The sequence below is a fragment of the Ambystoma mexicanum genome, chromosome 4p (assembly GCF_040938575.1).
Source record: "Ambystoma mexicanum isolate Mex_15411 chromosome 4p, UKY_AmexF1_1, whole genome shotgun sequence".
NCBI classification, from domain to species: Eukaryota; Metazoa; Chordata; class Amphibia; order Caudata; family Ambystomatidae; genus Ambystoma; species Ambystoma mexicanum.
Window position 1 is genome coordinate 82,476,061 of NC_090927.1, and position 15,612 is coordinate 82,491,672.

At 47.2% G+C, this 15,612-nt stretch overlaps 1 protein-coding gene across 2 annotated transcripts in view; it reads left to right on the top strand.

The window, feature by feature from the left end:
- The window catches only part of LOC138453018 (multiple epidermal growth factor-like domains protein 10), a 318,657-nt gene that overhangs the window by 215,027 nt on the left and 88,018 nt on the right, over window positions 1-15,612 (top strand). For both annotated transcript variants that reach the window (XM_069605429.1, XM_069605430.1), the window contains one exon: window positions 5,008-5,157. In XM_069605429.1, coding sequence (XP_069461530.1) covers window positions 5,008-5,157 — 150 coding nt within the window. The remainder of the gene's footprint in view (window positions 1-5,007; window positions 5,158-15,612) is intronic.

Consider the following 15,612-nt stretch of genomic DNA (forward strand, 5'->3'; position numbering starts at 1 on the left):
CTACATAAGGAAAGAAGAAAAGCCCTTTACCCTGGATTAGGGGGTGCAGAGATTGGGGACTCCCAAAGCATTGATACAAATAGAAATGCGACATTCACAAATAGAGTGTGAGGTGTTCCTTGGTCTGTTGTGGTGTCGTCATGTCCACCTTTACATTTTTCATCATCCAGTCACGATCGTGATGGACCCAACACCCCTACTGCCAATTTTCCAAGGGTAATTTCTTCGCACACCACTCCCATTAGAGCACTTGATTGCAACTGTCAGATTACATGGTCACTGTCCATTTCGATGCAGTGCCTGGCAACCCCATGGACTACCTGTTGGGTTATCCAGATCTTCGGGCATCGACTTCGGAGGCAGTGGAAGTTAAGGCGAAAGCTCTGGTTAGCATGGTCAGATCGATGACTCGTCCTGCTGCTATTTAAATTCGTTTTCAGCTGTGTGCACATCGTGATTGTCCTGCTGGTGTTTAAATTCATTTTCAGCTGTGTGCACATCTTGATTGCCCTGCTGCTGTTTAAATTCGTTTTCAGCTGTGTGCACATCGTGATTGTCCTGCTGGTGTTTAAATTCATTTTCAGCTGTGTGCACATCATGATTGTCCTGCTGCTGTTTAAATTCGTTTTTAGCTGTGTGCACATCTTGATTGTCCTGCTGCTCTTTAAATTAGTTTTCAGCTGTGTGCCCATCTTGATAGTTCTGCTACTGTTTACATTTGTTTTTAGCTGTGGGCATAACCTGCTTTTCATGAGAATGCGTTAACAAGTCCACCCCTCTGTACTCAGTCTAGTCTGCTACCGGTTCCCTCACCCTTCCTCAGTCCCATTGTCCCTCTGTGCTGTTATTCCCCTCAGCCATACACCTGCTACCTCCCCTTCCTCTGCGTGTTCCCTGTTTTTCTGTGCATATTACCTCCCCCAGCTCCCATTGTTTTTCTCCCAGTCGTGTTCCCTGTCTCCCCCACTTTACCTACTGCTCTCGCTGCACCTCTGTGGCCTCAGCCTGGTTAAGTGTACCTCACTCTCTGCAGTTTGCTATGGCGCTATCTATCTCTCCTATCTTCTCAAACTGCTTCTCTATCTCTTATCCTTCACCCCTTACTAAGTCTGTCAGGAAGAACCTCAAGAAGGACATACTGAGCTCTAACCCAGGCCTTCCGATTGCAGGCACCTACGTCATTGCCTCTGACAGAGAGACACTCACAGACATACTCTGACATTCTCTCACCCGTCCTATGGACTCTCCATATGATCGCTCTTCTCTCTCCTTTCTCTTCTTTGCCCATCAATGGTGGCACCCGCTGGGAGGTCTTTCTTGCCCTCTCCACCTCCAGGGTCATTATAAGTGTCTACTGCAATGGTACTATCATGGTCCAGGGTCCTCAACCCAACCTTCTACTCTTTAATAGGCTCCTGCCCCACATTATCAACCTCCCTCTGCCTTCTGCACCAGCTCCTTCAGCCGCCCTGGCTCCCATGCCAGCTGTGCCCACCTTGGCTTCATTGCCACCTCCTAACTACCCTTCTACCCTCGCCATGGCTTTCTTGCCACCACCCCACACATTGACAACCCGTCTGCCTTCTCCTCTTGGGTGAACCAGTCACCCATTAACACTGTATCTGGGGCTCCCTTGCCCCCTGTGGTGCCCCCCGCACTGGCTCCCTCCTCACCCATTATGGTCCCGGCTCCCTTACCGGCCTTGGCTCCTCTGCCCCTTTCTACCTCTGTCCCTCAGGCACTATCGTCACTTAGCGGGGCCCACTGTCCCCTGCTCCCCCGTAAGTCTTTCACTGATTGCAATCTGCTCCACATTACCATGTAATTACCATGGTAAGCCCTTACTCAGCTGTCAAACACTCCTCTGACATCTGCAACATCCTTGAACTCCTGTATTGTGATGTTCTTGTCATCACTGAAACCTGGTTCAAGGATTGCTCTGTCACAAGTTTTGACACACTTCTCCCAGAAGGCTACACAATGCTCTCATTTCCTAGACCACATAGACCAGGTGGGAGAGTAGCATTGATCTTACCTGAGTGTATCGCTGTGTCTGTCATTCCCACTCAGGCCTACTCATCCTTTGAGTGCCTGATCTGCAGGCTGTCCCTCTCTCCAAGCTCTTCACTGCTGCTGTCCATCTTCTATCGGCCACCTGGTCAGCCCTCCCTAATGGGCTGACCAGGCCTCCTCTCTCCTTTCCTCCTCTTCTCATCTCCTCCTACTGGGTGATCCCAACATCCATCTTGACTCACCTGATTCCTTAAGACGTTTATGCAACCTTTGCGACTCTCCCTTTCTTTGCATCTTACCGTCTGGCCCAACACACAGCACTGGCCACGCCTTGCATGCTCCCTTCTCAACTGACATTCCGCTATCTATCCCTCTCACTACTTCTCTCTCCTGGACTGATCATTTTCTCCTCTCTTCTCACTTGAAGCTCTCTTCTCCCCTTGCATAGGTAAGCCTGGCACTGTCTCCCGTCTACAAGGTCTTCCGACCTATGCAAAGAGTCTCAGTAGCTGCCTTTGCCTCTACCTATTAAGCTCCTTCCACTCCTGCAACTGACTCCCACCCTGCCACAGCCCACTCAAACTTTACCCTCTCTGTTTCCAATACTCTTTATATTCTTGTCTCTGTCATGAGGGTATGACTGAAGCATACCAAAAAGTGCAACTCTTGGTATGACTCCAAATCAGCTTCCGTTAAACACAAGAGCAGGGCAGCCAAATGGAAATGGGATTCCTCTGGCGCACCCTCTGACAAACTGGCCTGCCACCTCCTCCAAAGGCAGTATAGACTCTGCATCTGCTCCCACAAAAGAGTCTTTATACAAGCCAACATCTCTGCGGTATCCAATAACACAGACACACTTTTCAAAGTCTGCAAGGAATTAGCCAACCCTACCACAGCCTCCTGCACTATTGCACCCACCAAGGCAATTTGCTCGGCCCTGGCTGCACACTCACCGCATAAACAGTGGATATCCTATCCTCCCTCTCTTCCTCACCACCTCATGTAGCAACATCTTTTGTACCACCCTTGGCCACCTCCACCCCTCCCCGTCTTCTCCCTTCTGTCTCCCCTGTCACACCTGAGGAGGTTACTAGACAAGTCTGGTCTATGAAAGCCTCCTCCAAACAGGTGTACCCCTGTCCCTCCAAAATCATCAAGGACAACATTGACTCTCACGCTCCAGCCTTGGCGACCTCTGCAACCTCTCCTTCGCCACTGGAGTTTTCCCCACCACGGTTCTTAAGCACTCCCTTGTGCACCCTCTCCTGGAAAACTATCGCTCGTTCTCTATCACACCTTTCATGGGCAAACTCCTGGAGAAGTTTGCTATTTCCCAGCTTACCCTCCGCACTGAATCTGTTGGCTCCTTCCACGACCACCAGTCTGGTTTTAGGGTATCCAGAGGCATGGAAACTGCTCTTCTGAACACCCGTGAAGATATGTGCTCAAATCTTGGTTCTAACTCTCCCTCTGTCCTCATTCTACTCGACCTCTCCTCTGCCTTCGATACGGTGAACCACAACACACTCATCGCACGTCTCTGTGACACCCTGGTGATCATTGATCAGGCCCTGGCATGGCTAACCTCCTTTCACTCCGACAGCCCATCCCAGGTGGAACTGGGGTCTTTCCTCTCCCCTATCACTCCCTCTACTTGCATTTTCCCCAAGGGATCTGACCTACCCCCCTGATTTTCAATGGCTACATGGCCCTCCTGCCCCGTATGATAGCCACCTTCACCTCCAACGTTCAGTATTACACGGGTGACACACAGCTCTCCTTCAGGCTACCCTCAACCTCTTCCTCTTTCTCACTAATACCTGACTGTCTGGCCGCAATTCATTCGTGGTGTGCTCCAAACGACCTCTGAACGGCCTCCACAGTAGAATCACTCACTTGCGACTGAGGTCAATGAGGGTTTCATGTCCGTTTCAGCACCAGAGGCTTAGGCTTCCTCAGAGGTGTACTCAGAGACACCCCTGGCCAGGATGGTCTGTAGTACCAATGGATTCTCATGGGCTACCACACCACGTCGTCCTCCTCCACTGCATCCAGTGCCTCATCACCTGCCCAAATAAAAAAACATGAATACAAACGTTAGTCCACGCACATAGGTATTACAATGTTGTCAGCCAACACATGAACCTGCCATGTCACACATTACACAAAGTCAGGCACGCACACAGTGTCAATGAAAGGGAAGGGGAGCCTGAAAGCAGACATGGATGCGTGTCAAAGGGCAAAATAACACATATACTGCATAGCACCTGCATCACACACAAGCATGTGACTGGCATAGTCCTTCCACAACCATGACTGATGCCATACACAGATGGCACGTAGCACAGCCATGCCAGAATTGTCAACCAGCCTCAGATGGAAGTTGAATACTACTGACCGGGTGCAACAACGCTAGGGTGTGGTAATACAGTGAGGGCAGGCATACGGATTCAATAATGCTAGGTCACATTGACTTCACGCAAGTGAATAGGCATACTCAAGCTCTGGTTCTCTCTAACTTGGACTATTGTAAAAACCTCTTTCTAAATCCACCTGCCTCTACTCTCCACCCTCTGCAACTAATCCAGACCAGGACTGTGAGACTTGTCCTTGGCCTCACGCCCTGGGATCGTATCTCTCCAGCTCTGAAATCTCTCCACTGGCTCCCAGTGGATGCAAGGATTAAATTCAAAACCCTCTGCATTGTCCACAAGGCTTTCTGGGGTCTGGGTCCAAAATACCTTCAGCTATCCCTCTGCAAATACCTTCCCTCTCGAGCTCTTCGCTCCTCTATCTCCAACTCACTCAGGGTCAGTCGTTTTTCTAAGAAAAGAGCTGGGGGTAGATCTAGCTGATATACCCTAAAGGTAGATAGTTCTTTCTAGAGATGTGTTTGAAAATGTACATATCTAGCGATGTGGTAAGTGCTGCCCTATCTGCTCCTAACTCTTGATTCCTAACCAAACTGGCTTTGCCCCTTTTGTGTTGCAGTGAGGCCAGGATTTTGCCCCATCGACTTGATGCTGGAACCGCAATGTGGTCGTGTCTTAAGAAATAACTGCACCAGCGATGGCGACTGCGGTGATGGCGAGAAGTGCTGCTTGTTCGGCTGCGGGATGCAGTGCGTGATGGCCCTAGATGGTAAAAAGGAAGGCAGTGTTTCTGAGAACCTTGATACGGTGGCAGGAACTGGGCTTACATGAGGGCTACCCCGCCCCCATGCTGCTGCTGCTATCTGGGAGAGACCAATATTCAGTTAAAGTAAATGTGGGCACTCAGTCCTCTGACGTCATAATCTTTTCTAGAGCATGACATAGGGAGGCGGTTGTTTCTGCAAGTGCCGACACCACATGCCTGATATAACCTATGCGATTGTGGCGCGATTCTTTACCATCACATTAACACCCGGTGGAGCATTAATGATTGTGGAGAAATCATTTACCACTCATAGTATTTTTGGGGAATGAGGCCCTAAGAGTCTTAGCTGAAGAATGGAATCATTACTTGAAGATGGATTTGTATGATCTCCAGCATTAATGGAAGCAGAAAGACTAATTCTGAAGCTGGCAAGATGTTGTGGGTGTAGATACTGGAGAACTCAGGAAGAGTAACGTGCGAAACACGGATAGTGAAAAAGGACGGATGAAGGAGGGTCAAAGTCATAGCACATATTTTGGAGGCTGATAAGAAAAAGATAAAGTGAGGAGAGAGACAGAACAAAGGTTCAGAGAAAGAACAGAGGAAAAACAGAAGTAGAGGAGAAGGGTGGTGGGAAAAGAGAAACAAGGGAAGAGATAAGAAAGGCAGAGAAAAGGCAAAGCAAAAACAGGAGAGTTCTTAGATGCAGAATCAAGAGAGAAAGATCGTAGAGTTATGTTACATGCTTGTGTGAATCATGAATACCTGTTTATTAGTTAAGGTGTCATGGGCCCACAGGAGGGCATGTCATCAATGAGGAAGGGGGTCCAACACTGGGATCCAGGGTGTAGAATGTTTGGAGTTGAAAAGCTGGAATGTTCAGGTAGAAGGGGAGAGAGATGGAAGGAGAAAAGTGAGTCAGGAAATGGTGGAGACTGAGGGCCCATTACCCCTGCACTAAAGATGAACTACTTATGTGAATGAAGACACTGTGGGGCCCCTTTATCATGTTAGAGGGAAGAGCAGCAGAGAGAACAGAGGAGAGGAATATGCTGAACAGAGAGGCAGAGATACATCAAGGGGCGAGCAGGGAGAGAAGAGGGCATTTGAGAAGGAGGAGATTTAAAGAAAAGATAAACAAAGAGAAGATGAAAATAAAAGTGGCATAACAGAGAGAAAGAGGGAGTTGGTACAGAGAGAACAAGTGCTAAAAAGAGCCGTCACACAGAAAAGGCAAAGCGAGAAGAGAAGCAAAGAGATCTGAGAGGCCGGCGCAAGATAGGAAAAGTGGAGAGAGACAGAAAGATAAGAGATAAGAAAGAGCTAGAGTGGATTCTGACTGAGAGCAAAGGCGCACGATAGACATACAGAGTGAAGAGAGAAATAAACAAAGGGCAGCATTATATGGAAGAGTGGCAGAGAGGCAGCAGGAAGGAAGAAAGAGAGGAGGGAAGCGTAGCCGAGAAATGCTAAGACATATGGTATTTCCCACTAAACAGGACTTAATCAGCTTCCACCTTAATGTTGGGGGATATTCCATTAATAACGCCAGACATCTGAGGTATGATGGCTGTATCCAGGCCAAGTGCATCAAAAGCAGTGATGCATTATCGCATCTGCTTCCCCGAAGTTGCAGGGTTTGAGGGCACAAGAGGAAGTTGCCTATCGGGGGCATGAATTTGAAGCTGTAGTTGAATCTTTATTACACCTAGTCCAAAACTTCATCATAATTGTTATAACTCATAGGGTATTTATTGCGCAAGTCCTTAGCTTCGGGAAGCATCCGAGCACTTTCCAAGCCATAGAGGGACGTTCACAGTGAGGGTAGCAGATCACAAGGGATCAATAGGTGAGCAGGGAGCTAATAACAAGGGAGGGGTTGAGTGGGCAATTTGGCATAAAGCAATCTACATGTAAACAGGGGCGGGAACAGGGAGGAGGAGATCGTCCAGTCTAAGGTTAGGAGGGGAGCTAAGGAGGAGCTAAGGAGGAGCCATTCTACGAAGAGAAGGGTCCTGAGCTTCTTCTGGGGGAGGTGGGTCTGGAGTCTGAGGACATCGACAAAAACGGCCTGTGTCCCTGTTCTTTCCTTCCTGCACCAGTGGAGTGCAAGTCTGCACATCTACACATGTCCCGACTTCTGGTGAATGGGAGGCCCCCGGAGATGCTCACCTTCCGGCCCACTCACCATTGCTATGGCCAGTGAGCCGGGCCTACAACCAAGGCCCATATCCCCTTGCAATTAAATTATCATCTCCCACCACCCATGGGCGATGTCCCTGTTGATTTCTGTTGCACCCTGGGCGACCACTACCTCATAATATTACAAAATGATCTGAAAAGCATTTTTGGGAGTCTCCCTTTGATCTTGCATACATTTTGCCATGAAATTGCCAATAAATCACTGCGTTTTCATTGCGAATGCGCTCAGATTGATTAACAAACCAAGATGGTGGGTTTCATTTACCAGTCAATGGGAAAGCCCTCAACAATTTAAAGTCTTGCAATCCCCAGTGCAACTTTCCATGTGTCCACTCCTCCTTTTGTCTTCCCCTGCCTGACCCTTCCCATTACCCGCTGGTAAGATGAGAATTGTCTGCAGTCCAAACCTAACTCTGTCACTTCGCATGTCACCCTCTTCCCCCTCACAACCTCTTCCTTATTATAAATCCACTCCATTCATTTTGAGCACTTTTTTTTATTATTTATTATTTATTTCGTTGATTTAATCAAATTAATGATTTTTACAAAACATAGTTGAAGAAATCAGTAGAAAAGTAGAGATGAAGAAGCATTTACAATCACAGTAGAAGACTCTTAACAAAGGAAAGTCATAAAGACAAAATGGACTTTAAGGTTTGAGTGGTCGCGATTGTCCAGGTATTTCGTTCTCCGCTCATTAAGCGACCCCACCAGAATTCTTCCTCCCTGATGTGGGATGCCTGGAGATGTTGTTGCAGATACTTTTCACCAATATCTTGGGTACCTGGACAGTTGAGAAGCAAATGCCGAATAGTTTCGACTTTTGAGCTGTCTTTACAAAAACGACATGTATCTGAGTCACTCAGTCCTCTACGTTTCAGAATCTCATTTGTCTGCAGTAGATTTAAACGTACTCTCAAAAACAGGTTTCTGGCAGCTTTGTTTGGAAACCTGCTCAGATAATTGGGAACCGTGTTTAATTTGCTGTTGTAGGGCGGGAGATGTTGAACTGATTTCGCTTTTTCTGCAAAGTCCAGAGTCTTTATCCAGTCACACTCTGCCATTTTATTTTTTATTTTTGAAGGATTTCGCACCAGCTCTTGTTCCGAGAAATGGAGTTCCAATAGTTTTGCTTTTCTTGCTGTTTCCCAAGATTTTAGCTCCAAGCATCGCGTCCTTTTGACCTCAGCGTGGATCATCGCTAACACGCGAGGGCAATCGGGTAACAGCATTTTCCTGTAGAGCATCATAGATTTAATCTCCACAGATCCTTGCAGTGAAAGTAAACCTAATTCCCTTCTGATTAAGGGTACCGATGTGGATTTTGGCAACCCCAGAACCGTGCGCCAAAAATACCCCTCTAATTTCAGGCATAAATGGAAAGGCACATGAGGGAGAGCGTCCGCTGCATAGGTGATTGATGGAACTACCTTTGTACAGTAAAATTTAATCGCTGGAAGCAAAGAAAAACGTCCGTACTTTCTGTCTAATGCTCGCGCCTGTGCTGCCAGTTTCTTTGCCTTATCTATCAAACACGTCTGGAATGCTACATTTGTTCTAGAACTGTCCAAGGTGACTCCTAAGTATTTTATAGTTGACACTTTCTCAAGAACCTTGCCTTCCAAATACCAAGACAATTTTTCTTGTCGCCGTTTGAATTTTTCCATCGTCAAGATTTTGGTCTTTGCAACGTTGATGGTTAAGTTGTTCTCGCAAACATAAGCAGCAAGGTTATTGAGCTGACGCTGCAGACCGATTGGTGTCAAATCCATTAGGATTAAATCGTCTGCATAAAGTAACCTTGTAGTTTTGCGGTCTCCCAATAGTGGTGGAAAAGAGCGAATTAATTGCTCTGAATCTTTGAAGTCACTGAGGTAGGCGATAAAAAGTGCGGGAGCAAGTGGACATCCCTGCTTTACTCCTCTGCCAACCAGAACTTTTGATGATAGCAAGCCTGCTTGATTTAACCTAACACGAAGCTTGGTGTTCTTGTGTAATGCCTGAATTGGTTGGAGTATTTCTGCTGGACAATTCCACTGGGACAGTTTCTTCCACAAGTTTGCTCGATTGACTTGATCAAAGGCTTGCGCCAAGTCGATAAAGGCCAGGAACACTCTTGGAGCTCCTGCTAGCACCTTACTTTTTAGCGCACTGAGAAACATAATATTTGTGGATGTACCATTTTTCTTGGTAAAACCCGTTTGAAATGGGTCAGAGCGATCTGTATTATCGAACCATCGATGAAATTGCTGAAGTAGTAAGGAACCAAACACCTTCCCAATCGTGTCCAAGAGAGCTATAGGACGATAGTTCTTGGGATCGTCTTTTAGCCCCTTTTTAAAGATAGGGACGACTATTGAAGTTGTCCATGAGAGCGGGATTTGTCTGGCCTTTTTACATCGTCTGAAGATGTCACTGATCAATGCAGACCATTCTGTTGGAAATTGTTTTAGGTCCAGGTTTGTAACACCGTCCGGACCAGGGGCTCTGGACGGTTTAAGCCTACGAAGTATTTTAATGATCTCTTCTTCATTGCTCAGATCAACCCACGGTTCCAAGTTTGTATTTTCCAGTGAAGGCCCCGAGTATATGGGTGCCTGAAAAAGGTTTGAGTAGAATTTTATCCAAACAGTTTCACCAATTGGGTTTGTTAGTGGTTCGCCAAAAGGCGAGATCGTAGATCTAATTAAAGCCCAAAATTCTCTTGGGTGATGACCACTAACCAATTTTAGCATGGCTTCCGTGTCTTTTTGGTAAAGATTACACCGTTGTTGTTTAATCCACGTTCTATAGGTTTTCTGCACTTGCCTAAAGATCGCCTGATTTTCTGGCGTAGGGAATGCTTTCACCCTTCTTTTTGCTTGTCTTAATTGGCGCCTTTTCAAAACCAGTTCTTTACTGTACTCGTGTGAGATGACTTTGTTTTGTCGTCCCTGACCCTTGAAGTGCGACCTGTAAGGTAACAGAAGTGGTTGGTAATCTGGTAATCGCAGAAACTCCTGTTCCTTTTGTTCTTTGCCTGTGTTCTCATACTGAAACTTTATTGCAGAAATTGCAGCTGCTGTTAGTTTTAGACGTGTTTGTTGGCTGTTCGCCTCGACAGGAGCGGGCATAACCAAACTGTGAGTTGAGTTAGTCTTCCACTTTAACACCAACAAGTTGTGATCACTCTCCTTGGTTTTTAGTACTTCAAATGATGTTGTAAGAGTAGACAAATGTCTACTAATGAAGATATGGTCAATGTCCGCGTGCGAATTTCCTCTTTCCCAAGTAAAGGGTCTCCCTTGTCTAGAGAAAAGATCACCTGCACTCAGCAGGTCACACGCTGACATCAAAGATAACCATTTGTCCCCTCGTTTATTTCTGAGGGATGAAAAGAGAGGGGGATGCTCTACTACTTCGAGCGGCACCCAAGTAGCATTTAAGTCTCCACAGATGACCAACAGTGCTTCCGGGTTGTTCACCAGGACTTCATTAATGGTCTCTCTAGACAAGGCAATAAAAGAGGCATCGCTCAAGGCTGCGGGATTCCAGTAAATATTTATAATAATTAAGGGCTGAGTTTTGAAGTTGCCCCCGTCCTTCTTACTAGTCGTCCAGCTGACTTCTGTGGCCAGCAAGTAAGTGGATGAATGTAAGATTTTTAGATGTTGTAGTCCTGAGCCACACCGGATTGCCGTAACGAGGCCTGAAGAAGGGCGCCCAAGGGAACCTTTGATTGCTGGCGCATGGGCCAAGTCGTAGCCATCGATGGATGGGCGTTCCGTCATCCAGGTCTCTTGTAAGCAGATTATATCCAAGCATCCCAAGTTTACATCCCCTTCGTTCGTCAGATGTTGAAAACCGCGCGTATTCCATGACCCCAGGGAGAGAACTTCTTTTCCCCGTGTCTGTTGTATGGAAAGGGGTGTGGGGATGTGGCTGGCGGATTGCTATTGAATCTTATGTTGTATGTTGGTAGCCATGCCCAAGATTGCAACAGTGGGGCTTGTTTTGAAGTATCCTTCATGTCGGAGCCTTCCTTACCCAAGGATTGGGTTATTGTCCGTTGGATTGTGACCGTAGGGCCGCGAGGGCGTCTTCCTATTCCCAACGGGTCTTTGTAAAACACTTCCTCTCTTGTGGCTTCTCCCCAGGGTTGTTGACTCCCAAAATCGTAGCGGTTTGTCTGCTGGATTTCTGCTATTTGATCCGCGTCGATTTTTCCAAAAGAGCGAACCTGTCGCTCCAAGTTTCTATCCTCCAGATCTCTTTTAGACAACTTCGGTTTAATTCTCGCATTTTCAAGATGCGGGGGTGTTTTTGATCCTAGCTGTTCAGATGATTCGCGCCACATAGAAGAAGGGACACCTTCTTCTAGTTCGAACAAGTCGAATCCCAGCTTTAAAAGATGTTCGGCTGCCTCTGCTAGTCTGATTTTTGCCCAATTTGTATGGACATGAAGGTAAGCACTCGCTAGTTTCCCTTGATGGAATGGTTCTACCCTCGCTAAATCCTTGGTTTCAACTTTCCTGAGGGAAGGAATACATTTGAGAAGTTGCAACAAAAATCCTCTGTTTAATATAATATATTTGTTGTTATCTGGTAATTGTTCAATAAGGAAATTGCGTTTGGTTCTAAGAGGCTGGGCTCCAGACCTTACCGATTTTTTTTTTTGGCTAGATCTGGGGTTATGTCGATTCTGCTTGTCTTTTGCAGATGTTTCCGCATATTTTCTTGTTGCTGGGGCATCTTTGGACCTTGTCGCATGCACCCATCTGGACCCTTGGGGAGAGCTCCTTCTGGAAACAAAGATGTTATTTTGACGGACTGGTCTTCGGCCGGTCGTTATCTAAATTTCGTGAGTGTTGTCTTTTTTCCGGGACCTTCTTCAGCACTTCAGGCCCCCCGCTAGCTTTGTTTTGCAGGTTCCTACAACGACTCTCTAAGGTTTGAAAATGAGGATTCTCATCCATAGTACAATTTGGATCTCGAGTCTCATCTTGGTCATCAGACAGTGTGTAGACACTGAAGTTTAGCAAGTCCACGTCTGTTTCTCGGTTGTCCTCATTAGAGGCTGTTTGAATACCGGCTGTGACGTCGTCTGTTTCCTTAGTTGAATAGTTCACTTTATCTCCTTTTCCTTGAACTGTTCTGCCCAATAATTTGTCGGGCAATTTAGACTTCCCCTTCTCATTTAGAGGCACTTTTTTGCTGCTATTTGCTTCTGCAACGGGAAGCTTGCTTGTCGTTTGCTTTTGCTTAAAGAAAGGGCCTTTTAATGCTGGTACACTGTCGATTTCAGATGAAATTGAAATTTGATCATTAAAAATCGATCCATTGGTTTTTGCTGCCGTGCCCCCTGCTTTGGTTATTTGAAAACCCCTAGCAGGGGACTCCTTGTCTCCCTCCGGGATAAAACCCTCAAGGTCGACAATTAGCCCATCTTCGAAAGTCTGGGTACTGGCGTCTGAAGGAAGAGGTCGTGTCTCGAGTGACCTAGCTCTCGTCTTCCCCGGACATTCGTCCGTGTTGATTTTTCCCATTTTGTTATTCAAGGCGTTAATATAGCCTTCTAGGAAAATCAAACGACTGTTCATCATCGCTGTAATAGATGTGTGGTCTTTCAAAGAGTCGTTTATCGACTCTTATAGTTTACTGAACGGTGCCATCGCCAACGTTACTGTAGACATAATTAATCTTAAATCAGTCTTCTTGGGTGAAGGGTCCTTAGATGGATTTCCTGTAAGTTCGCTGGAACGCCGATTTCTCGTTGGACTAGGCGCCGTATGGCTATTACAGTCGTTTGTCCCCCCTCTTGAAGTTGAAGAGGTCCTTGAAGCGTCGAGGCTAGGTCTCTTCCCCACGCCAATTGAGTTTCGATGATTCGAGGCTTGGACTGGAAAAGGAGTATTATCAGGCTCCGGATTGGGCTGGGTATCCTCCTGCCCTAGTCCCAAACCCGCAGTCTTTGTCGCAGTCCCATCGGCATTCGTTTCAGTCAAGCAGGGATTAAGTATGAGCAAAGATTGTTCGGACTGATTGTCTTCTGCGTCACTTTCCACCTCACTGCAGATTGTCAGGGGGCGTTGGGTCTCATCAGTCTGAAAAGTACTCTTAATAGTAGAATGGCTTTGTCCTGCATTTGGGGCCGGGATCACTGAATTCCCAGGGTCGAAGTTTTTGGCCGAAAGAGGTCGTGTATCTGACCCAGGCGTTTGGCCTAGACCACTTTGTCCTTTCACTAGGTTTGTTGATAAGCTTGGAAGTTGTCTCGGAGATGGAAGGTGTGCGGGACTTGGGGAGCCAAAACGCCACCTAATTTTCGCGTTTGGGACCATGCTAGAAAATGAAAAACTCGCCGGTTTTAACGGAAACACGGCTCGCTCATCATTTGTTTGTGCAGGTGCTGCGGCCGGGATTTGGTCCAAGACCGCTCCCAAAATCTCGGCATCCGAAATTTCTTCCGAGGTTGAAGGTTTCTTCTTTAAGAATTTAGCAAAGAATCTGTTGGTTATAGGCAAATTTGGTTGGGCGACCTCTGATTGGTTTGCAGACCTGTCATCAGCGTTCGTAGATTTTTGGCGTTTTGATATCAAAACTTTCAACCCCATCTTTGGCTTTTGGTGCGCGCATCGTTTCCTACGCGACGGCCCTCCCTTTTTCCTGTAATAAACAGTATTTAACGAAACATGGGAGGGTTTGGTTTGGCTATCCTTTGGCCTTGTTGCCCTGGGGGTTTTAGATGATTCAAGATCCAGGTTCCCCGAGACGGTGGGCTGGACGTCCTCTCCAAGGCCAAGCCGCGGCAAAACCTCTGCGGCCAGCACAGTGCAAGACTCCGGCGGAGAATGTTGCAAAATAACGACCTGTATTGGGCGTTTAAGAGTGAACTGTCCGTTTTTCTTTCAAGTGGGTTTTTCTGGGGCTGCCGCCCAGATTGGTCATTGCACCCCTCCACCACATAGGGGGCCAGGGGGACTTTGGCCGGCAGAAGGGCTCGCAACTCTGGTCCATTTTCCGGGGAAGCACAAGCAGACAGTCCAACCAACACGTCCACCCCCCCCCCACCGCCCACTAATACCTCCTCACCTGGAGCGAGCGGCGTTTCCTCTCCTCTGAGGGGCCGCGCTGCGCTCGCGTCACTCGGCGGGGGACAGCTGGCGGCAGACGGGGGCTCCATCTCATTTGAAGGATTACCGGAACCAGAAGAGACAACGACGTCCAACAAGGAGGTTACAGCGCCCGGCTCGGCCAGTCCGAGTTCTGTATCTGCTTGACTTGATACAGGCAGCTCCAACACTTTATCTGACTGATGAAGAAGCGCCATGCTTGTTTTAGCGCTGCGTAAACGTGGCCCAAATGTCTCGTTTTTTTCCACGAATACCAGTGAGTGCACAGCACTGTTTTTCCTACTAGCTGCCATAAACTACAGAGATTGCCACTCCGCAAAGCAGCAAACAGCAAAACAGTCCTCGTTATCTGCTTCTCGCCCTTTACTCCTTACTTACTTTGAGCACTTTTCTTTTTCTGCTTCCCTCGGGATCACCGCTTGCATAAACAAAATAAAATGGCAGCTTTTAATTTCAGAATGGCTTCAGTAATGCAATGCACCATGGGAGAAAAATAAATGAATTGTGCTCCTGGTGGCACCTACTTCTCCATGAACTGCAATGGGGAGAAATACTACACAAGCATCCATGTATCTGTAGTAAAAACATCATTACCAAAAACCTGAATTCCATTAAGTTAATGAGTTTTAGAACAGACATCATTGTATATCATAACCCAGTGGAAACTTTGATGCCCATGTTATAAGCCGTTTCATGCAAGCTGAGAGACCACAGCCAATATACATCTCCGTAGCTGTCTCATTTCCAGGGGGAAACCAACAGGCCAGTGGCTCCCTCCCATAAGACACTGGGTTCCTATCTCCCCTTACAAAATTGTTTCTATCTCCCCAAGTACTCCTTGTCCTGGTTTCCATCAACAGCCATGTTCTGATATCCCTTAATGCCCCGAGCTTTGGCCTACCCCATCAGCCCTGTTTCTATCTTCCTCAGCACTCTTAGATCTTGTCTCCTTCTACTGCCACTTTCCTATCTCCCTCATCACCCCTACTTCTGATCTCCGTTGAGAGGCCTGTTCCTATGTGCCCCATGGGACGAATCAAGCAAACTCATCACTGTTTCTCAGATGGAAACTTCCCTCTCTTGTGGCCCGGAAAAGGCATAAGCTTATTGACTCTGACCCTGGGGGTGGCTACCTGTGGGAGGA